At 34.3% G+C, this 23,794-nt stretch overlaps 1 protein-coding gene across 4 annotated transcripts in view; it reads right to left on the reverse strand.

Annotated features, from left to right (window-relative positions):
- Positions 1–23,794, reverse strand: part of ADAMTS20 (ADAM metallopeptidase with thrombospondin type 1 motif 20) — a 95,714-nt gene that overhangs the window by 23,468 nt on the left and 48,452 nt on the right. For all 4 annotated transcript variants that reach the window (XM_032200058.1, XM_032200049.1, XM_032200074.1 and 1 more), the window contains exons 17-28: positions 22,170–22,336; positions 21,923–22,052; positions 20,728–20,854; positions 19,840–20,050; positions 19,121–19,285; positions 18,316–18,480; positions 16,401–16,523; positions 14,961–15,068; positions 13,598–13,762; positions 13,111–13,401; positions 12,584–12,745; positions 11,096–11,272 (exon numbers count right to left, since the gene is read on the reverse strand). In XM_032200058.1, coding sequence (XP_032055949.1) covers positions 11,096–11,272; positions 12,584–12,745; positions 13,111–13,401; positions 13,598–13,762; positions 14,961–15,068; positions 16,401–16,523; positions 18,316–18,480; positions 19,121–19,285; positions 19,840–20,050; positions 20,728–20,854; positions 21,923–22,052; positions 22,170–22,336 — 1,991 coding nt within the window. The remainder of the gene's footprint in view (positions 1–11,095; positions 11,273–12,583; positions 12,746–13,110; positions 13,402–13,597; positions 13,763–14,960; positions 15,069–16,400; positions 16,524–18,315; positions 18,481–19,120; positions 19,286–19,839; positions 20,051–20,727; positions 20,855–21,922; positions 22,053–22,169; positions 22,337–23,794) is intronic.

The following is a 23,794-nucleotide window of genomic DNA, read 5'->3' on the forward strand; positions in this document are numbered from 1 at the left end:
TACCAGATATAATTAAACCCTCCAATAGGATCTTAGTACAATAACACAAGAAGAACAGAACAGACAAAACAGCTGCCACTTTGTCTGAGGAACTACGGGATTTGGCTTTTATTCCACCTATACCTTTAGATCCTGTTGGGTAGTCACTTATACCCAAGTCTTTTTTAAGGGAATACTCAGATAATAATTCAATGCTCAAAGTACTACATTCCACAGGTGCTACTCCAGGTTCCTTCATTAAAGAAAAAGAAATCAGAAACTTTTTTTTCTGTAAAGGACTGATCACACTTTACATAACTACTCATCCTGAATTTTCAAATTACATTTTGTCTCTAAAAATGTAAAATATATTAAAAAATAATTAGCTTAGAATTTATAGAGGACAATTCTACTGTAGAGATTTAGTAGTTGATGTAAGCACACTTAGATTGCCTCTTAAAGAGCAGTTCCTTAGCTCCCCAGGGAGTTAGCCAATGTTCACAAAGCTCTTCATACTAAGCTACCAAAAAGACCTGTCACATCTGAACAGGAGGTGACAGAATACTCCTTGCTTTCCTGTTTGTTCTGGAGACTGCTTTTTTAAAAATAAAAAATTAAATGTATAGCTACAGTAAGAGTATCAGTATGTGAGAATGTGCAGTGGAATCATACACATTCAGATATGAACTGTCATCATCTGAATCTTTTTGGTGACTTCATTGTTCTGAACAGATGTTTCTCCCCACGAAAGGAGTACAAGATTTTGCTTCTAAACAAAGTCTGACCCATTTTCTTTCAAAAGAAAGATATGTCTGATCTGGAGGTGACTCCAGTACTAGGCTGCTACAAGGAATACGAAGATTCCTGATGCCACGTAAAAATCTTGAGCCTGAGGAGAACTAATGAAACAGCAGCCTTTCATAGAAGTTCAATGTAGAGCCTACAAAATCCTAATCATATAATTTGAAAAGGAAAATCTGGGCACAGGTAATACACAACTCTGAGTTTCATAGCAAGGAACAAAGTTGACTCCAATTTTTGATAAGTCAACATGGCTTATAGTGAGGAGGCTACCATCTTCCTATTTTCCATAAGAGTATAATCCAAGGCACTAAGAACAACTGTATTGTACTCCATGTTGTGGAAAAGCCAGTTCAAAGAGATTATAGATATTTTAGTGTGCTGATAGAAGGTTGTGTGGCATGGTGGAAGAGGATGAGTGGAAAGCAAGATGAACAGTGGCAAAAATATGAGATGTGTTATAAGAGGGAAATGCCTCACAAAAAATAAGATCGCTGTCATACTTTAGAGAACTCAGACATGAATAGTTGAATTGAAGTCCCAAATTGTTTTCAGCTGCCGTGACTTGTCATCCAGATATTATTTTCTTCCAGGTTTCAGCTCACCATTACACACAACAGTAACCTACAGGACACCCAGTGGCAGACATGCTAGCACCGCTATATGGCAACACCAGTGAGATGCAAAAACAAGCTTTGTGCTGACGATATTTTCTGTTGCTATTAACATGTGTTTGATATTTTTGAAAATTTAAAAATAACAGTCACTATTTCACAAGGGGATGATTAATGCGATCGCCTTCAACAGTAATGACATGTCACATTTGGTATCTCATTTAACACTTCCTTTATAGGTTCTATTTCATCTCTCTATTACAGTAAAAATTTGGTTGTATAGTTACACTTCCTGCCTTACTTGCTCTTGATTTGAGTTCATTGCATCTGGTTGCCACCTGAGAATCAGAAAAACAATGGGTATTTCTGTCTCCTTTCAGCAGCCATTTGGCAGGCTCTGCTACCTCATGTGCAGGTCTGAAGATAGGCCTTACGTGTCACTGAAGGATCTGCATATACCTCTGCTAAGAACTTCACCATCAGCCCTTATTCAAGCAACTTTATCACTGTAATTAATCAGAACATATATTAAAACAATGAGAAGTGTGATCAGCTCATTTATTTGCTGGGGGGGGAGAGGACTGATAAACAGCATTGCTCAGTAAGCATTCCTGCAACAGCATATCTGGTACATGTACCTAACTTTTATCACCTTTCAGTTGATGATATATACAATGGAGACAGATGGCTGAGGCTAACCAACAAGTAAAAATACAAGAACAATGGGAAATTAAAAAACAGAACCAGACAATTCTGCTTTACCTCTCCTTCTGAAATCAATGGCAAACAGGAACAGAGACAGAACCTCACTAGGTCTTTCTGAAAAATCTTAATCTATTGGTATAAATTTGTGGCAAATTTACAAGGCTGAACAGCAGTTCTGATCTTTGCCTTCTTTGGGACATCTCCTAGAAAATATTTAGTGCAGGAAAGTTTAACATTGCACCATTGCAGATGGAAAAATTCTGGCGTGGCTAGACTTCAGCAAGTCTTATTCTTTCTTTTCTCCACAAGAATATAACAAGAGTTACTCCTTAAAGCAATTAGATGAAGGCAGCAGCATTGGAGATAAATTGTAAGTAAAGCAAAAGTATCATGAAAGAAGGGAGGCAGAAATGGAAATAGGAGATATGGTGACAGCAAAAGAGTTGTTTTGTTTGTTTGTTTGTTTCCAATCAAGGGATAAATTCCCAGACATATTTTCCAAAGGGAGAACAACAGATGTACCTGTGTCTGTGTAGCAGTTGTACTCACAAACCTCCACAAAACAATAAAAATAATAAATAATAATAATAATAATTAAAAACAACAACAACAAACAAAACACACAAAAAAGTAAAACCCAAACTGACCCATTGTTACTTCCAACAACTGAACAATTTAACAGTGCATCACAGGGAGTCTGGATATAGCCTCCTGCCTCTTCCAAAGCTTGGGAAGACTGAACAAAGGCATGGGAATGACATGATCTGCATTCCCACTGAAAAGTGTTTGCCCCTTGAGAGTGACATTTTATATAGAGATTTTCACAATAAAAGATGGACTATATTTTTAATATGATGGAGGATCTCTGGTGTGGGAGCCACATTTTCACAGAGTGATTGCACAGATAAAATGATTTGTTTCTATACTTTTCAAAATTTAAAACTTCATTTTAAGGATTCTTCTTTTTTATATTAAGAAACGGGGTCTTTTCAACCAACAAAGTACAGAAATAATGACATAATGGAGTCTTACTATAGCAGACGAATTACTTTAAGCTGAGTTTGCAAAAAGGTAATCATGATCAGAAGGGAACATTGGATCCCAGTAACAGCAGTCTCTGGTTTATCATTTTCAATCATGTTAGCTGCAGCAAAACAGTAGATCAGAAATTAAAGCAATACCAAATAGATATGAACTTTTTCTGTCTGTCTGTTCTACAAAATCTACCACTTCACTTTTTTTGTTGTTGTTTGATTTTTTTTTAGTTTAAACTTTGAAAAAAATGGAAACAGAACACTATGGGAATGATACAATATCGTCACATTTTTTTAAACTTTCTAGAAGCGTGCAAAAATATAACTCTTTCTAAAAAATTTAATTAAATATCAGCTAAAGAATTAAGAAAAAAAACACATTATTTTAAATATTAATTGGGTAAGAATAGATATTAATATTTTAGAAAATAAGAAATACAACATTTTACCCACCTTTGCATGTTGTCTTCCAGTTTATTTTCAACCTAAGCCATTCTTCTGTGTATTTTCAATTACTTACAGACCAATCTTTTCAACATTACTCAGTTATGTGCATAAATGTGAGCGTATACCCAAGCTTCTGAATGACTGCATGAGCAGGAAATCTAAGTGCCTGATCCTGTCCTGCTCTCACTGAAGTGCAAGGGCCATAAATATATTCATGCTAGTTCATATACTGATCAATATAGCTTTAGTGGAGGAGACTATCTCCGACAATAATTTCACAGAAAGGACTAAGAAATGTCATAATAGAGAACTATGGAACATCTTCTTCATTTCCTAACACATTCCAGGTGACCAAAATGTGTAGTAACCTCCACAAATTTTAGACAATGCTAACACTTCAATCTACATTTAGTAACTTTTAAATTTGGATTTCAAAATCATTTTGGGGCAATATTTATGAGCATTGTCTGGGACTTTCAGAACTGCCACACATAGCTGCCACAGGCAGCTCACAATGTTTTTCTTATGGATCTGGCCACCCAGAACCCATTGGTTTCTCTGAGATTTCATACACTACAGAAATAAATACATGAGTAGCTTTACATTCATTTCAGTGAATGGCTATATATATTTAGGAATGGTGTTAAAGATCACCAAGATCACACATTTTTCCCCTTCCATGATACTCTTTTTTATTTTTAACTTTCTTTACTTTTACTTTGACTGTGTTCCTTTCTTAGTTGTCCTCTTCATAAATGAAAGGTATGAAAGTTACATGTATGTAAAAGTGTTTTAGGAATGTGAAAAAATGTTCTCTTTTTGAGATTATATTAGTTGAGCATTGTGTTACGATCCTCAGTTTTCCAGCATTTTGTCACTGACTACATGGGAGCAGGACTGGGCTGTAAAATAACAGCTCCAGCAAAAGGCGTTACATGACATGTATCTTTATCACAGGGGATCAGAAGTCATCAACCTATTTCAGTCTAATTGACCAATGGCATCAGAAGCAAGTTTATGTTTTTTTCTTGTTGTTCAAGTACAAGATCCTTTACAAATTCTACAGAACAGCAACCTTTAATCTTTTACAGAAGGAAATTTTAAAGGTAGTTACTCCATGAAAACAATGTCATTAAAATATCTATGAAGTTCAGTGCAACCCAAAGATTACTTAGTGCACAAAAACACACTTTTAGTAAAGTAGTTAGTTCTTTTCTTTTTTCTTTCCTTTTTTTTTTTTTTTTTTCCCTAAGGACTTTAAACATTAGTATTGCTTAATAAAAGACACATTAAATATAAACACAAAGCCACACAACATGCATCAAAAAGAAGGGTTAAAATGCAACTGTATTTCACAGACACAAGTCACAGTCATTATATTAAATTATCAGACATACATTATAACTTATTTATTATTTCAAGCTATACAGGAAACATAGCACCAAAATGGAGAAATTTGCTCTGAAGTTGATGAACAGTACACATAAATATTTGTGTTTGAATTTTGAAAACAAGTATTTTCTTTCATTTTTATCAGCTTTACCCTAAATGAAATCCACTGTCCCAAGCCTGTTTCATGACATTATTTGGGTAGTGACATATGTTATCAGTTATCTCTGAAAAGGCACTCCCCATTTCCAGAATTTTTAAAAATGAATAGCATATGCTAACATTAAGATTTCAGCCAGTGGGATATTAAATAAACGTGCTGTACTCGTAATGAGGTATTCTGAAGTTCGACATTAGGCAGCAGCAGAAGTAGAGGTATAAGACTGAAGCTGGTTTTGAAAACCAAGTTCACGGATCCTGAATTCCCTTTTAATATAAAAGATTATCTTTAAAGATATAAATACTTTTTACACATTAGAAAAAAATGAATGAAGGCACTTATCATACACAGCAAGATTTTTTTTTTTTTTTTTTTGCATTAAAATGAAAACAAATAAATATTTACTTATGCATGTTTAGGCTGTTTCTGCTCCTGCAGAGATCAATAGGATGCCTGGCAATAACATCACTGGAAGGACACTGGGATATCAATTTAAAAATAATAATTTATACTTTAAAAAGAAATAATAGATTTCTTCCACTAGTGCAAAGACAGAATTAAACAGAAATTCTTCTGAAGCAAATTATTCAAGAGAAAACTGAAAAACTAGAAAAACAGCTACTCTGAAGACTATTACAGTATGTATCTGAAGGGCAATACATAAGAATTTCTGACACTTAAAAGATGAGCTGATCCACTTTTTTTATGACTAAATTTATGTGAAATCAGAAATAATACAAAATTACAAAATGATGTAAAAACTTTAAGAGTAAGGAAAAAATTCCTTATTTTATCAACAGCTCAAACAAACAAACAAAATATAGTCATTTTCTGTAAGGGTCAAACATCGCCTGTAACACTGACCATAAAGGCACACAGCACAAACAGATTTATATTGTTCTGAAAGACCTCTGAAAACAACAACCTAATATTCCTAAACTGTTTATTTCCATTTTTAAATGTAATTTGAACTGTTAGTGAAACACTTGTCTGTGACACTCAATTTCTTGGCTTATACCAAAGTATAATTGAGGTGACTAGCTTGTTGTCGGTGTTTTGTTATGTTAATAGCTTGAACAGGTGTAAAAGCACTCTGCAGAAGCAAGAGTTGGAGTCCTAGGAAAGTTTTGTTTATCCACTTTTAATTTGAGGTCCCTTTAATTACAGGAAATATTTTTTTTTAAACTTTAAAGTAAACAAGAAAATAATCCTACAATTACTATCTGACTGCACAACTGGTATATGGCTATGTTTCAGGACAAATTGTTCAAACAAGTCATCAGTTGTTGAACAGCAGAAGGAAGAAGAGTAAAACAAAAAGTATTTCACATTATACATTTTTCTTGGGTACCAGGCCAGGGCTTTGGCATCAGAAATCTCTTAACTTACTACTGCATCAAATTATTTCCCAGCCAAGTACTGCACTTCACCTGGCAGGTGAACAGCTTATATTTTACAGACAGTTTACAGCTGGGGATTCCTTAAACCTGCTGTATACAGGTACCCTCTGCAGCAGAGTGGGTCAATCTATCAGCTACCAGTCAGCACTAGCTATGTCCTTAGACCCGGAAAACTCCTACAGTGTGATAAATATGTCAATTACTGGATTCATAAGTAAAATTACATTTCATATTATTGTGTACTATATGCTAAAAATAGTATTTTATTCTGTAGTATACCTACTTTACATTACTGGTATCCACAAGAGCTTTAAAAGAGCACGTGCACTGTAGGTTTGGTGTATCTAAGCATAACCACTGAACTGATTAACTGTTGATTTGGTTATATTCCCACATAACTTTTTGTCAGGTAAGAGACAATAGTTTGGCTAAGAATACTAAAGCATTTAGATAGAGGAGATGCCGTTCAATAAAATATCAGTATTATTGAACTAAGTAAAGACACATTATCCTAAAGCACTTCTAGGAGAAATTTGTTAAATCTAGTTACTATAGTTCAGTTTTAAAATCTTATGGTATCTTGGCAAATTTGTTATACCCTCCCTTTTTGTGCTCAGGGTAAAAAGTAACTTATTGTCATTAAGGTCAGAAAACCTTAACCGCTATGATGAAAATTAATGCAAAAACCCTCAAGTCTTACCGCATGGACTAAAACCAAAAACCCAACAATGCACTGTGGAAAGTAGAAAGGAACACAGTAAAAATCTGTATTAGAACAAAGTACTCTCAGCCAGCTGTCAGAATGCTATGGAATTTTTCTTGACATTATATAATGTGACATATGGTTTCCATACTTTGTAGCTTGTAATTTATTCATTCTTTCGTGTAGTTTTGGATCATTGCCTCAATCCCTTCACCAATGAAACCAGAGTAGCCTAAAAGAAAAATATCCAGGACACATGGGCCAAATTTACTGGTGGTGCAACTCCATTAAAGTAAGCAAAGAATGTATTTACCTGAAGTAAGTAATAGCTTACAAACACATTATAAATATGTACACATCAAAATATATATGCATCATAATTTACATGTATCAAAAATGAGGTAGTGTACTTAGATGCAAGCCAATCAGGCTAAAACATTATCTTAAAACATTTGAATTCAGGACTGTTCACATAATATTTTGTCAACCTCATTTACATTAGGAGTTGACACCAATATTTTTTACAAACAAGGCAATCATCTAAAATCCCTCAGGATGCAGGGACAGTGTAAACCCACTCCAATTTTCTCTGGAATTTGATAAAGAGGCTGAACAAAAGAAGAGCAGAATTCAGTCTCTGCTAAAAAATAACAGGGAAGAAAAAGTAAACTAAAGATAAAAAGATCACTGGCAGAGTCTCTCCATGACCTCCAGGTCAAATGAATTCAACTTACAAGCAAAAGGCTGTGTTTCCTAGCCATCTATAAAACTGCAGGGTGCTTCTCTGGCTCAGATAGCATGAATATGAAAATTCTGGACTGAATAAAGTTTTGAGAATTCAAACAATCAAAGTTTCTGAATCTGATTAAAATTAATTAGATAATGACATTCATTAATTTAGACTTCAGACATAAATAATTTACTTCTTCCCTCATGCTGTACAGTTAATGCTAGTTCACAACTCTAAAAATATCTATACAAAGTATCAGCCTAGAATATCAAGACGAAGAACCAAAACCATTTTTACTGCTGATTTTTGGAACAGACCTGAACTAACTGAACTAACATTCTTTTCCACATGAGAAGAATGTTTTCTTGCATCTGAGTTAGAGCTATCCCTAAGTATAAGCAAGCTTATTATCCTAAAATAGAAGTACCCAGCCTGCACTGAAGATGGAAAGATACTGTACATTACCATGCTGCAAACCTCACCTTGCCATTCTGTATATGCTCTCACAAGCAGCCTTTGTAAGTTTATTACATCAATAGTTACGGAATTACACTTAATCAATAATTAGCTAATTATCTGAAGTGGTCAGAAGCTGCTTCTTTTAAAATACAAAGTAGTCACACTAGTTTATGCATCTGGGACCATTATTTCTATTGCACAATTTTAATTCTCAATATTTCCTGTTAAAAAAGTCCTACAAGAAATGGTTTGTAAGCGTGCACTGGACACAGCAAAAGCCTTTCCACCCAGAGCAGACACTAGAAACACTCTTGCCTGCCTCCCCTATCTTCACATGATATGAATAAACTCAGATAAGGAAATGGGTACTGAAGTCTTTTATTTATTGCTTCAGAAGACAGATTAAACATTATTTTGAAGAATTTATTCTGAGTCATTTTAATCAGTTTCCTTTTCTTTGCAGAACTGAACAAGCTCAAGCAGCCAAGCATTACAAATCACTAGATGCCAGCTCATCGTGGTCTGAAGCAATTCGAAGACTAAAACAGGTCAAATACCTGGTACTTCCACATGTAATTGATTAGATTTCAAGAGAGAACATTGGACAGCTACTGTAGTGTACATGGCCAACTTTCAGTGATTTGAACCTTAAACTTCTTCAAAAGTCTAAGCAAAATTCATCACTAAAATGATCAGTGCAACTTTAATTAATTTAATGTTCTAAACAGAGGGCAAGCACCATCAGAGGTTCACATTTCCACAAAAAAGACACTGACAACTACTTAACTAGAACAGTCTTTCAATGTTGTGGCTCAGGTTCTTGACTCTAAAGATTCTGGATTAGTCTTTGCTAATATCGAGCTTTTTCTGAATCCATTTCTGCTTGAACATAAAATTCAAAAGGAGACTATCAGCCATTGTAAAAGCTGAAATAATCAGTAAGCTAAAGATTTTAGTTCAGTCATGGTTTAGACAAAGCTACATCTAAATGTACAGCATTTATGTTAATGTACCATTAACAGCACCCTACATGAGAGCATACTGTACTTCAGGAAGGCATGGGACAGGCAGAGCCATCATCTAAGGCCAGACTGTCATATAACTAGTCAGCCAACCATAGGTGAAGACTAAACAGAGCTGGTTGTGCTAAAGTACAACAGTATTTATGTGACTAAAGCTTCTACTACTTTATAGTAGTTTCTGCTCAACAGTTGGTTTCTGCTCAACGACACGTTGCAGATGAAATTTCTCATGAAATTAATATTATTACTGATTACCTGCAGAACTTGCAATCACATATAAAACAGAAGCTACAATCTCTTCCCTCGCTAACTAGATTCCATTCTAAACTTAGTTTTTGAAGGATTACATTGGCTTTAACTGAAATATAAAACAACCAAGAAAACTAAGCCATATATGCCACTTACAATACCTTGCAATAACTTACAGGTAAGCTATTAATGCAAAGGCAATGATGTGCCGAATGCCCTGCTTGCATCCTCAGCACCTGAAGAACATGCATTAGTAAAGTATTAGCAAGTCACCACTAATTATTTGAATAACGGCTAGAAAAGGAACTCTGGTGTCTGTTAAACACAAAACCAAAACTCTGTTTGCCCAGTGGAAGAAAGATAACTGTGGTAAATCATTAATTCAAGCTTTCATTTTAAAACGTATTTGCAATAAATTAGAGTAGATTACATAAACTAATCGATTTTTAAAGCTGAAATTGGATAATATTTTTTTTAATGTTTCCACGATTATTCAAAGAACCAAATTATATATTTTTTTAAATAAAGAACTGTTATCCAGTCCATCTCCCAGTGATGTTAATGACAGGTATTGAACTGATTTCTAATGGAACCAAAATTGGATCCAACATCCTTTGATTGCCATTAATCTCTTTAAAATTGAGCACAATAACTAATAAATATTGTCAAATTCATAGCTTGGGAAATATAATGTACTCTCTATTGTAGAGTATACTATGATTATTTCTCCATGTTAATTATCTGCTAGTGGCAATTTTAAAGATTAATGGTAATTGCTGTGGTCATTTTTATACATTAATAGACAGTGACATAGACAACAACGTATTATAGTTACATACATAATTATACACAGACAACTTTAATTAGTCACTGTTTTAAAACCACAAATATAAACCTTTATACACAAATTTACACATAATATGGAGTAATATGTTGTTTGATGACAAAGTGTAATATACATGTGTGAGATAGCTTGTATTTAAATATTCTATTAGTGAAAAGTTATGCACTAGAAAGCCTTTTTTGATTTTTTTACAAATATAAATATGTAGATAATACTACAGTATAAATTACAGCATATATTTTTAAATTAAAACACAGATCAAATCATAATCCTTCAAAATAGAACAACCTAATAGGTATCACTATTAGCTATAATGATTTCTGGTAAATTTCAGAATATTCTCTATGATGTTTTACAGAGCACAATACTGTTCCCACTGAAGTAAATGGCTATTTCCCATTTAATTCAATGGCTTAATAAAAATACAGCGACTATATTTCCACATGCACTATTATTCCACTGTTATCAAATAAAATAATTGTATAATTTTTAAAAGGCAAGGAGAAATAGAATGACAGAAAGAACAAAGAGTGAAAAATATTAGTGAATGCTATCGTACCGATTTCCATGGTCCCCGATGCCATGAAACATCACCAGGGCAAGAATGCACATTACATTGTGCCATATTAGGTGGCTTGTCTAGAATTTCACAGTTTTGATCACCCAACATTTGGCCCGTAGGAAGCTGACAAATCACCAGTCTTGTCTTTATTCCATCTCCACACGTTTGAGTACACTAAAATACAAAATTTTATAGACAGATTTTTTGTTAAGGGTCATCAAATACAACTGGTGTAAAGTGATATAGCAATAATCAACACATGTTATTGTTTACTATGTCTACTTTCATGTTTCCTGGATGCCCAACTCAAGAATAATAACTTTCACTTTAATTTCATATAATAAGAAAATTATTCTCACCAAAACATTTACAAAGCAACATTTTTATAATTTACCAAACTATGGAAAATATAAAAAGTTTCAGTTATAGAAAACCTATTCTTTCAAGGAAAAATAGCTATTTGTGAGACTAAACATGAAAAAATGTGACACTGAGACTGGACGTGAAAACAAAACAGCTAGATCTGGCCAAAATAGAAAATAAATAAATAACTATAAATTCACTCAATTTTTCTTTGAAAAGAAGAAAAAAATCAAATCTAGATATTGATTTATCAAGAGAAAGAGAAGAGGGTAGGAACTGTAAAAGGTTATAGCAGAATGAATGCCAGACAAAACATTTTTAACATCTTCTGTAGTGTTTAATCAAGAATGCATGGTCAAAAATGACAATAGAATGGAGAAACTGTTCTTTGCCCAACAATGTATAACATTACATTAAAACATTCTAACCCTGGCACACTTTTTAGATGCATGATCTTATCTTCATACTTTGAATCTCTAACTACAATCAAGGGATTAGTTACAAGAGGGAGTTCTTTTATGTTGATGGTGGTTGGTTGGTTGTTTTTTGGGAGGGGGTTGAGGGGGTGTTTTTTTGTTGTTGTTGTTTTCATTTTTCATACACATAAAAAGTATGTCTGCTTGCAGGTTTTTTTTTGTTTGTTTGTTTGTTTTTTGTTTTTGTTTTTGTTTCTAGCTAGCTATTACATTGAGGTTTTTCCTCATACAATTCATCTTTTTGTAAAGGAAAATAATTGGCTGTTTCAAGATTCAATATACTACTACAACATTCAATTATAAGCTTTTACAGCAAGTACTCAGTGGATTGAGAAATACCAGCCACGTGTTAATAAAACTAGAATTCCTGAAGTTATCACTATAGTATTTTTTAAAAATACAATAATATATTTCCTATTATTTTGTACACCTTTAGCATCACAGAATACTTATATCTTTTAGATGTATACTTACACTACCCATAGTTACACTAGAGTTCTGAATTTCATCAAAGAACAAATTTTAGATAAACAGTTTGAAACTTGTTATTTTTAAATAAGTAAAAAAAATGTTTCCATTCACATTTAAATTATTATATCTAAGCTTATGTAAATAATGTTTCCACTTGAAAGTGAAATGATCTTACTTCTCCCCAATTCCCATAGTTCCATCGTGGGCAGGGTCCAGAATCACAGTGTCTTGACTCTGGAGGTTTTGTTGCCTCATCACAGTAACTAGCGCTTCGTCCTTCCTCATCTTGACATACTACAACCCGACGGTGAAATCCACCTGCACAAGTACTAGAGCACTACCAAAACATGTAAAGATATATATCACCATTACATAATCAGAAAAACATATAACGTGTTGGTTACAACAACTTAGAAAAAAAAAAAGAGTTATCATTTAAAACCAGAAATTTGCAAATAAAAATTTTTATAAATATAAATATAAAATAAAAATATATAAATATTTTTATAAATACTGTTGAAGTATTTTAAAGTTGAAATTGCACAAAAATTGTATTTTAAATTGAATGTATTTTTCATGTTTTTTTTTTTTTTAAGTGTACTTTTCTTTTGACCAAATCCATACTGCAATAACATTTCTAGAAATGTTTACACACAAGTGAGATAACAAATTAATATATATGTAAAAAAAATAAATTCTTACTGCTCCCCAGGGTCCAGTTCTCCATTGATATCCTCCTACAGAAGGATGGTTCCACTGGTTTGTATTGTCTTGCGGATGGTGTATTGGAAGATAACCTATTTCTGGAAAATTACTTGGACGGTCATGTATTCTTGGAGTATGATGATAAACTGGTGGACATGGTGGCATGTTACATTCTCGTTCTTTAGAGGGACGGCCTTCAGGATCACAGTAATTCTCGTTGATTTGTTGATGATAGTTGACACAGATAACTTGTCTTGTTACTGTTCCACTATCACACGTAACTGTACACTGACCAAAAATTAACCCAATATTTGTGATCGAACATTGATAACTAATAACCAAAGACATTTATATTAACTTTTGGCAATAAGAAACATATACTTCACTGTACCAAAGGATGAAAATTCAATAATACATGTATAGATATGAAGTCCCAATTTCTAACTAAAAACAAACAAAAAAAAACAGTTCAAGCAATACTTACAGGGGACCAGTTTCCAACTTGCCACTCTCCACATGGGCTAAAGCAACTTGAAACTTCAGCTGGTCGTGGTAAATGAGCACAGAAAGATTCATCTGCTATTCCTCCATGAGCATCTCTACAACTCACATAGCGAGCACGATCACCTTTCCCACAGGATGCCGAGCACTGTCAGAGAACAATCCATGTTCACCACACTTTATGAGGCCAAAAAAAGACCATGCAAGCATCAAAAATGCTAACACTGCTTAGTATTAGCTTAACTTTAGAATTAAACACTGAGAAACAGATTTTATCTCAGACCAATATTCAAGTATAGAGCCACGCACTCAAGAAGGAAAGCAAAATATTGCTGGATGGTTTTGGCCTTAAGAATTCCTGTTGGCTTGGAACTAACATGCATAGCCTTCACTCTTGGAAAGTAATCCAACATATCTAACAGGTAGCATTTCAACTATAATATGGAATCATTATACAGTTGCAAAGGGAATTTATTAATTTCTTAACAATAGACACATTAGAGAGCAACTTCCAGAACATTTTAGTTATTTCACAGTGATGCAATATTTACATCAACTGATATTAATAAAAAATGATATTCACAATTCATTTGCCATTCTAGTTCATATCAGCATATTAAATTGAGCCCCTTCTGATGCTATTATAGATAAAATGTTCCAGGGGGATTTAGTAAATGGCTTCTGAGTAGCCCCAGTCTATTCACTCTTTACTGCTATTTTGTTAAAACAGTTTGTGCAAAGATGTAAGTGCTATATGCTTAATTGAGAACCTCAAGGGATTAACAAATACCTACATTTTTATAGATTATTCCAAATTTTCATATCTCTGTCAAACAAAACTAATTTTCATTAGGATGAAAATCAAAAATCAAACACTCTTTGATAAGAGTTTGTGTATAAATCAGTTTGTTGTGTAACACTTGTAAGTTACATGAAATTGAATCTTTAAAGACCCAAACTATTTAATATTGTTATTCACATACAAGATTTAAATCATATTTTAAAATGAAAGATGTTCTGCATGCTCAGACAATGATAAAAATTGTTTTGAAACACACTTCCTCGAACACTCTCAGTCCTATCAAAGCTGTTCTACTCAGATCTCCTATCCCCCAAATCCTTTTTTTTTTCCTTTATTTTCCCTAGCTAGATTTGAAACACACAGAATTTGCTGGGAGTGTCTATCTCCTTCTAAAGAAACAGGTTCTTGAAGAAAATTAGAATTTCTTAAAGATCATCTCAAAGAGATTTCAGTCTGAAAGATATACTAATGAAACCTTTATGGAAAAAGGGGTGACAGAATGGAGGATTTCTCTGCCAGCTGTGATCACCATTACATTACATACTGGAGTCCATGATCCATATCGCCATTGGGTTGCCTTCCCCACATGAATTAGAGGAAGCGATGTAGTCCATAATTTTGTAGTTTCTGGACAAGCGGGCAATTCACATTCCTGTGGGGCAATTAATAAATAAATAAATAAATAAAGCTTTCAAAGTCTAAGATTTGGAAAAAAAAAAAAAACATAAAGCAGATGGCTCCCACAATCAGACAGATGTTACTATCACAATAAGTCAGCATTAATTAAACAGTAAATACCATCTTTTACTTTTCTCTGTCATTATTAAAAGCTTTTTATTAAATTATTTTATTTCAAATTGTTCAAATTGTGAGGCTAAGACAATTTATTTAACGTTAACACTGTATGAGTAATAATTAGTAATATCTGCACTTTAAGAAATAACTGTATCAGATAACCTGCTGGATACAAGAGGCATGAACATGACTCTGTTCTGTTTCCTGCGCTACAGAACTGAGTGAAGAAAGTGGCTGCACCACTTTATACCTTCAGTTACCAAAAAACAAGAAATTCTTCAATTTCAGTCAACAGATAGATACCACAATTAAAAATAAGAAGCATACTCTAATTTAGAGTGGAGTGGAAATTAATCTGTACTTGATCTGTTTGGCTTTTATAATTTGAAAACTTATTCAAGAAGCCCTCACAGGGCTGGTGACTTGTGACCAGGTTATTTTGGACCACAATACCCTACGGTTTTTATTCTCAAAAAATAGATCAGTATAGAGCCTGCCCTCAGAGAGGTAAGTGGTTACCAGCCTAACTGGATATAAATGTGAAGAATCAATCTGGTAGCCAGATCAATATACATAGCATGTTAGATACTAATCGTTTTCAGTTAAAGATAAACCCTTTGACTGTATTAAAGACATTTTTTCTGAAAAACAATAGATTTAAATTAAAAGAAGTGAAAAAGCAAGCAAACAGAGATGGGGAGGAAATGTAGAGAACCACATTAATACCATACTGAACTATATAAAATTAATGTATATACTGTTTCAAATTAGCATTATTGCCACCATCAAAGATTTCCTCAAGTAACCATGACTTTCTTTTAAGAACAAACAGAATTCTAGAGTAGAGTATCAAGCCGGCTAGGTGTGATTACTAAGCATCATGACAAGCAGTCAACCTTACATTATTCTATGTTGGAGTCTTTAAAAATTTTTATTTACAAGTAATGAAAGGTCTTTGACCCCGTCATTATATACCAAATTTTCAAATCTCCGATCTCCTTATTACTTTTCCTTTATTTAATTGCCCAGGCCAAATTTGAAGCAGAGAAAAATAGCAGACAGCTTCATTTTTTTTTTCTCATTCTAGAAATTGTTTCTTGCAAGTTTCCCCAAAAAGTCAGTAGACCACATTCATTTTAAAATCTTTTAACTAAAATACACAACCAACTGAGAAGTGTTTTTAACTTACTTGGTTATCTCTAGGACGAGTAGCAGCATTACATTCTCTGTCATCATCCAGAATAACTCTGTAAGTGCCAGTAACACATTTGACTGCACGCATCTGGTATCCACGTCCACATGTCACAGTACACTGTTAATAATTTCACACACTTGAAATAGCACTATGTTTAATCCAAATTATTTTTTTAATTACAATTTTTATATTTTAAAGCTCTCTATAGCATGAACAGGAATGCGTACTGGGTCTGGCTGGGATGCAGTTAACTTTCTTCACAGCAGACCACATGGTGCTAAAAACAGTGTAACAAACCAATTTTTGGTTATTGCCCAACAGTGCTTGGACAGTGTCACTTTCTTCCCCCACTTTGCTGTAGTATGTTGGAGGTGGGCAATAGACTGGGAAAGGATGCAGCTAGGACAGATGACCCAAATTCTCCAAAGGGATTATCCATAGCATAAAATATCATGTTCAGTAATAAAAACCTGGGGTAAGGGAAGAAGTTGGGGGTGGGGTGGAGTGGGTTAATTTTTAAGAAATTAAAGAAATTTAATTCCTTCTTTGCATTTAACTTGTAGGGAGCCAGGATGCCAGCATCTTATAACCAGAAGATTACCCAAAAGGAATTCAACATTATGAAGAAAGGCTGAAAGAGCTGGGGATGTTCAGCCTGAAGAAGAGAAGTCTCTGGGGTGACCTTACTGCAGCTTTTCAATACTTAAAGGGGGCTTATGGAGATGCATCAAGATGGAGAGCAACTTTATGCTCAGTCAGATAAGGACAGGACAAAGGGGAATGGTTTTAAACTGAAAGAGGGTAGATTTAGATCAGATATAAGGAGGAAATTCTTCACTATGAGAGTGGTGAAACACTGGGATAGGTTTCCCAGAGAAGCTGTGCATGCCCCATCCATGGAGGTGTTCAAGACCAGGTTGGACAAGGCCCTGGGCAACCTGATCTAGTGGGTGGCTGGTGTCTCTGCCCATGGCAGGGAGGTTGGACGTGGATGATCTTTAAGGTCCTTTCCAACCTACGATTCTTTGGTTCTATGATTCTGTGTTAGACAACAGTGTGGTTATCTCTAACATGAACAAATATGACATGAGAAAACATCTATACAAAAGAAATGTGTAAGTTAAATACATACTTCATTTTCAAAGGATTCATTTATTATGTATTTTACTGATAGGTTATATGTAAAAAATAAGTATTACCTGATGTTCAGTTATGAGTTCTCACTAACAAGAAACATCAAATAATCCAATATTTCTATTGGCATGTGCAACTTGATTATAAGAAAGCTCCACAGCATTGAGTACTTTATTATTTTTTAATTAATGCTCATCTATTTGGTGACAAAAGCTTCCTTCAAAAATTAATTCAGCTTTTTCTGGAATTTTGAAGCCCCTCTGCTATACATAAGCATCATTAGACAAAGGAACAGCACTCTCACATTAAGATATAGAAACTCTTTCATCACTGAAGATAAAAACAAAAGAAACAAATACTAAATCTTTTCGTCTGCTATTATTAGCATGTATAATTCAATGGTCTTAATTTAATTGAAGCTATCACTTAAATATGCTGACACACCTATAAATATTTGGTCTTTTACCTGTCTCATTCATTTGAATGCTTTGCTATCTACATTTTCATTATTCTGGAAATTAAATACATTCATGTGAAATAGCATTGGCGATTTTTGATATTAAGGCTCAGAGTCAGTGTCTGTTTTAGGCATCTAACTTACATAAGGGTGTTTCTAAATTACAGGTTAGATAGTCAATAGGAACAAACAAATGTGCGAACCAATTCACCTCCAAGTAGCTGCTTAAGGTCTAATTAAAATATTTAAATGGTGTTGTTTTGTGATCACTCATAGTCTGAAATACAAGCCAAAAGCCAGGAATCCTGATGTACTCACTGATCCCCAAGGCCCTACTTGCCAAGATGCGCATTCATGAAGTTCACATGGTGTTACTGATCCTGGTCTATCGTTTGGATTACAGAAATCGTCTCTCAATTGTTCATCATTAAGTTGGCACCATACTTGCCGATGTTTCATTCCTTTGCCACATGTGACAGGGCACTGTAAAATAATATTAGTCATCAGTTTGTAAAGACATGAATTTCTGTTAATTGCTTCACTTTCTTATAGTAATCTGTTGGATTTTAAAGGTCACATAAATGACAAAAATATTTCATGTGTTCATCATGCAACAAAACTAGTTATTTTGTGAACTCTGTATTTCTTGTAAATATCTATGCAAACACATAACACTAAGTTTCTAAAGCTATAAGATACAAAACAATGTACAGCTCACTTACTTCCATTAGAACAAAAAATACTTAGTTAAGATGCGAGTGCACATATCACAGAGAACATGTCTAAACTATCATTCATCGTATTATATATACATAAACTGTAATAAAATGGATATAATTCTGTTTTTCAGTTGGTGGGATAATTCTCTTTGTTTCAGAAAAAATGAATTTATATGTATGACTAGAGCGATTAAGCAATTTTGTTATCTAATATTAATGTAACAACATTTCAGAGAAGAAATTAGTTACGGGTGTGCTTTTCAGAAGTTCTCATGCCATTGTACATCTGAGATGCATATCAGCACAGTCCTGGGATTAAAGAGCTTTTACTTTGGAAAATAACCAAAACAAAAAACAAACGCTCAGTGCAGCTTATTTTAATAGCAATGACCAGGCTTCATTACCTCACTCCACTCACTAACAGACCAGCTTGGACATAAGAATTCATTGCAACTCTGTGTCACAACTCGTGGAAGTTCTTGGCATTCTCTGTCAGGAAGATGACGACCCAAGTTGTTCAAACAGAAAGCTTCTCTGGTTCTGACACCTCTTTCACAGCTCCTGGAACACTACAGTGTTTAGAAGATTTTATGAAACAGGAAACACAGCATGATAAATACAGGTCAAAATGCACCGTCAGACTTAAACATGAGACATTAAAGATTATGTTAGACAGATGTATCGTATCCTACATCTAAGCTATAGACTGTTACTATGTCAACTTGAGATAAATTTGGCACCTTGTCTGGCAGTTCCAAGATAAAACTCATTAACGAAGATGAAAGCTGAACTCTTTTACTCCAATCCATACAGAACTAAATTATTAAGACTTCAAATAAAACACATACTTTTAACCCCCAGATCTTCTCTGTTGACGTCCAAATTCAAGCTGGAAATTATTATAGACAGCTACAGTTTCTTATAAAAATACGAGGAATTACATCCAGCAGGTACCAAAATATAGAGATTGATATTAGCTCCTCCAAAAACAATGGATTTGTCAATCATTATTTTCTTTTAGCTATTTAAACTGAAAAAAAAATATATATATATAGAAATGAAGATTTGTTATGAACACTAACCAGAACTATAATGCAACAATTACAAGGTCTTCAACTTTTACCTCTGACCATTCTGTGTAGTGCCAACTTGTCAACATACAGTCACCATGACAAGGCTCTCTGGTTGGTGGCTTCTGCTGATCGGCACAGTACCTATCATCCACTGGAGCAGTGAGTCCTTTTGAAACAGAGTACTTCATGCAGCGGATTTCTATAGACCGATACCCTGGGCCACACTTTGATGTGCAGTCGCTTTTGCCAATACTGTGCCACCTACAAAGACAAACTGTTATAGAAAGCTAACTATGTTTTAAAAAGTAAAACCATGGTTAATTAAGCACTCAAAGAATGTACCTAAAATTGTAATACAAATTTTAGGCAACAGCTAAAACTATAAAATCTGTATCACGACTGGAATTTTCATGACAATATAAAAGAATTTGACTCATCTTTTGAAATTTAAAGGTCCTTTTTTCCCCCAGGAGTCTCCCAGGAGACTTTGAAAAATGCAAGTTATAATTCTAACCCTTCATCTTCTGAACACTTCAGTGTGGGCTTATTTGGAGTGCAAAAACACATGTCTGTGTTTCAAATTAGTTCCAGTTGAGGGTACAATTCTGCTGAAAAATATATTGTACCCAGTAATACAATTTTTGTGTGACAGAATATAGAGGACAGATTCGCAATCCTAGCAAAAGACTTTGTACTTCATGAATAAGAATTAGAAAAATACATTAATTATACTTAATTTCAAAGGTGTAAGCCAAATGTATAAACCAATTATATTGATAGATTTGAGGGAAGAAGGGAAAGATATGAGAAGGGAGGAATGAGGGAAGGAGAAAAGGTGGTGGGAGGGACGATAAACCAGTCAATTGCTTTGTTTCAGTCTCTACCAACAAAAATAGGAAAGACCACAGTCGTTTCATCAGTTAGGAACCTCTTTTTACCTTAATTCACATTCTGTATTACACTCTTCTGAGACATCCGGTACAGGAGGTATAAATTCACATCTTTGATCAGATACTACCACATGATCACTTTTACGTATGCATGTCATTCTCCTTCTTCGAATACCTTGAAAATAAGAAAAGTGAAAAAAGGTCTGAAATAAGAGAGCCTTTCTACGGTAATAGAATCTATTAATCGCTTAGGAATTTAACTGAGATACCCCATTAGCACTACTCTTTTTATACATGCACAAACATTAGCCTTGTCCCAGCTATGTCCACCACCACTGCCATCTCCTAGCTACACTGCAGTGGTCTCATGAGGATATCAAACTCCAAAAAACTACAATTGATATAAGGTGCAACAGCAAATCTACTCATTTGCTAAGTATTCCATTTGCATGACATCTCTTCTTTCCTAATTACCAAATTACTGAACACCACTGTATTACCTAAAAGGTCACAATTCTTTCTTTCAGGAAGCAGAAAGTTTGAGCAGCATACCTTAAAGAACTGGAGTGCTTGGAGAAGTAGTGCAGTTGACAGGTGCACTGCTTCCCCAGCATATGAATATGTCTACAGCCTGACTCAAAATCCAAAGAAACTCACCATTCTCTGTCTCAAGTACAAGCATTTCTATCTCCTGTATAAGAGAATTTATCAAAAATCTGAGTATGTACACTTTATAGACATACTGCATACATATTGTGGCTCCATTTTTGCACTGTAATGGCCTATAGCATGACAGTTTAAAATAATATTCCCAAATAGCTTCACTCCAAATAGCAGATAACCGTAACAAGCTGAAGAAATAGATATGGAAGATACTAGACAAACCACTCAGTCACCATCTGGAAATACAATAACAGAAGCTTAATACACCTTAGTAGATAGACAATTCCACTTACTAAGGATACATTATACTCGATTCAACTATTTTCTGTAAAGCAGTCCTATAGCTAAAAAAGAAAGGAGCACAAATGTAATTTTGGATATAGAATTGTACTGCATGAATACTGAAAACAAGAAAACAAAATCAGAAGCTATTCAGCCCTTAAATGCAATTTGTGCCTAAAATTACTGAGAATGCTGAGTTTCTTCCTTAGTAGAGGTGATAAAATCTGAGTGCTTAAGACTGGTCTCTTTCTAAATGCCATCAGGTCTTTGGATCTGCTGACAAAAGAATTCACAGTACCTCGGCACATCCTGCTGCAGTCCTGCCATGGTCCATAAGGATCCCACGTAAACAGCTCACTTCTGTCTTCTATTGGAATATTGAATGAATAACGCACATCAGGGTTGTATAAATTCCCTACACACAAAACCTTAATTGAGATAAAACGATAACTGTTTTTCAGTGAAATTGAGCATGACATAAGGTAATGAATACAATGACCATGTAGAAAATGTTTAAGCTTATGAAAAAAAAAGTAAACATTCACCTGTAAGGTTAACTCTTCTTCAATTCTATCAGTGCTGTTAATTCGTTCTATTGTATTATTTGAACCATTGTACTCAAAAATGGCTCCTTGTATATTGATTTCTCTTTTTGACATGCTTACAACAAAATTTCCATTCAAGATGAAATTTCCATGAATATCAGATAATGCTGTAAGTAAAATAAAATATTGGAAGTAAAACAACTATTATTTTGACTAAAAGGTTCCATCAATCAAAACTCCTAAAATATGTCTTTGCATCAACACTTTTAGTCCACATGTAAGGTTTTACAGTTCTAATGAACAGTTTCTAATATGCATGAATTCAATCCCAACCATCAGTCACTTTCACCTGGGCAGTTGTCATGGATTTTCTCTGCAATAACACTTAACTATAATAATATTTGTTCTGCTGAAAGCTGACTATAGTCATCACTCTTAAATTTGGTTAGGTTCTGCTGGAGAAGAGAACAAGTATTATTCATATTTGTGTCCAATTCTACAGTTCACATTCTTGTACTTGCTAGAGGCATTTTTAGTTAAGTGGCTAACTAAATAGCTACTTACTAAAAGTAAATTTAAAAGTAAAAATAAAGTAAATTATTAGGCATTTACAATTAAAAAAATAATAAACAGTTTATTATAACAATGAAGATGAATAACAAAGTAAAAATAACTAAAATATTTAGTCAAGACATGCTATGTATCAGGGAGTAAGGGTTGTTTCTGTATCCTGTGAGATGCACAAACAGCAGCAAGGCATCAGGCAGTAAGAAAAAAACTTGAATGCTCTGAAGTCTGTCGAGTAAGATGGTAATGGAAAAAGAAAGAAGGAAATTAAGCATCAATATACTTTCAGGCACTTAAGAGGTAACATAAATATTGCAAAATAAGACAACCAAGGTTTTTGGTACAATTCACTTCGTATGGTTCACTTGTTCTTTGTTTCTTTTGTATTTGAAAATTTATCAAGAAATTTATCAAAATGTGATCTTTATACCTAGACATGACAGAAAAAGCAGAAATGTGAAATGACTGATGTTTGATGACTGCTTCATTTGTAAATAAACCACGTGCTTCCAAAGTTTGAAAACACAAATGCCTGCATTATTCTTTAGTTGACTCATCACAGAATCACAGAATCACAGAATTTCTAGGTTGGAAGAGACCTCAAGATCATCGAGTCCAACCTCTGACCTAACGCTAGCAGTCCCCACTAAACCATATCCCTAAGCTCTCCGTCTAAACGTCTTTTAAAGACTTCCAGGGATGGTGACTCCACCACTTCCCTGGGCAGCCTGTTCCAGTGTCCAACAACCCTTTCAGTAAAGAAGTTCTTCCTAACATCTAACCTAAAACTCCCCTGGCGCAACTTTAGCCCATTCCCCCTCGTCCTGTCACCAGGCAGGTAGGAGAACAGGCCAACCCCCACCTCGCTACAGCCTCCTTTAAGGTATCTGTAGAGAGCAATAAGGTCGCCCCTGAGCCTCCTTTTCTCCAGGCTGAACAAACCCAGCTCCCTCAGCCGCTCCTCGTAGGACTTGTTCTCCAGAAACATTAACATGGCCACCACAAAGTCAAAAATTGACAAGACCATACAATCTGTTTTAATTCTTCTCTGATACACA

Source organism: Aythya fuligula, chromosome 1, assembly GCF_009819795.1.
Source record: "Aythya fuligula isolate bAytFul2 chromosome 1, bAytFul2.pri, whole genome shotgun sequence".
NCBI classification, from domain to species: Eukaryota; Metazoa; Chordata; class Aves; order Anseriformes; family Anatidae; genus Aythya; species Aythya fuligula.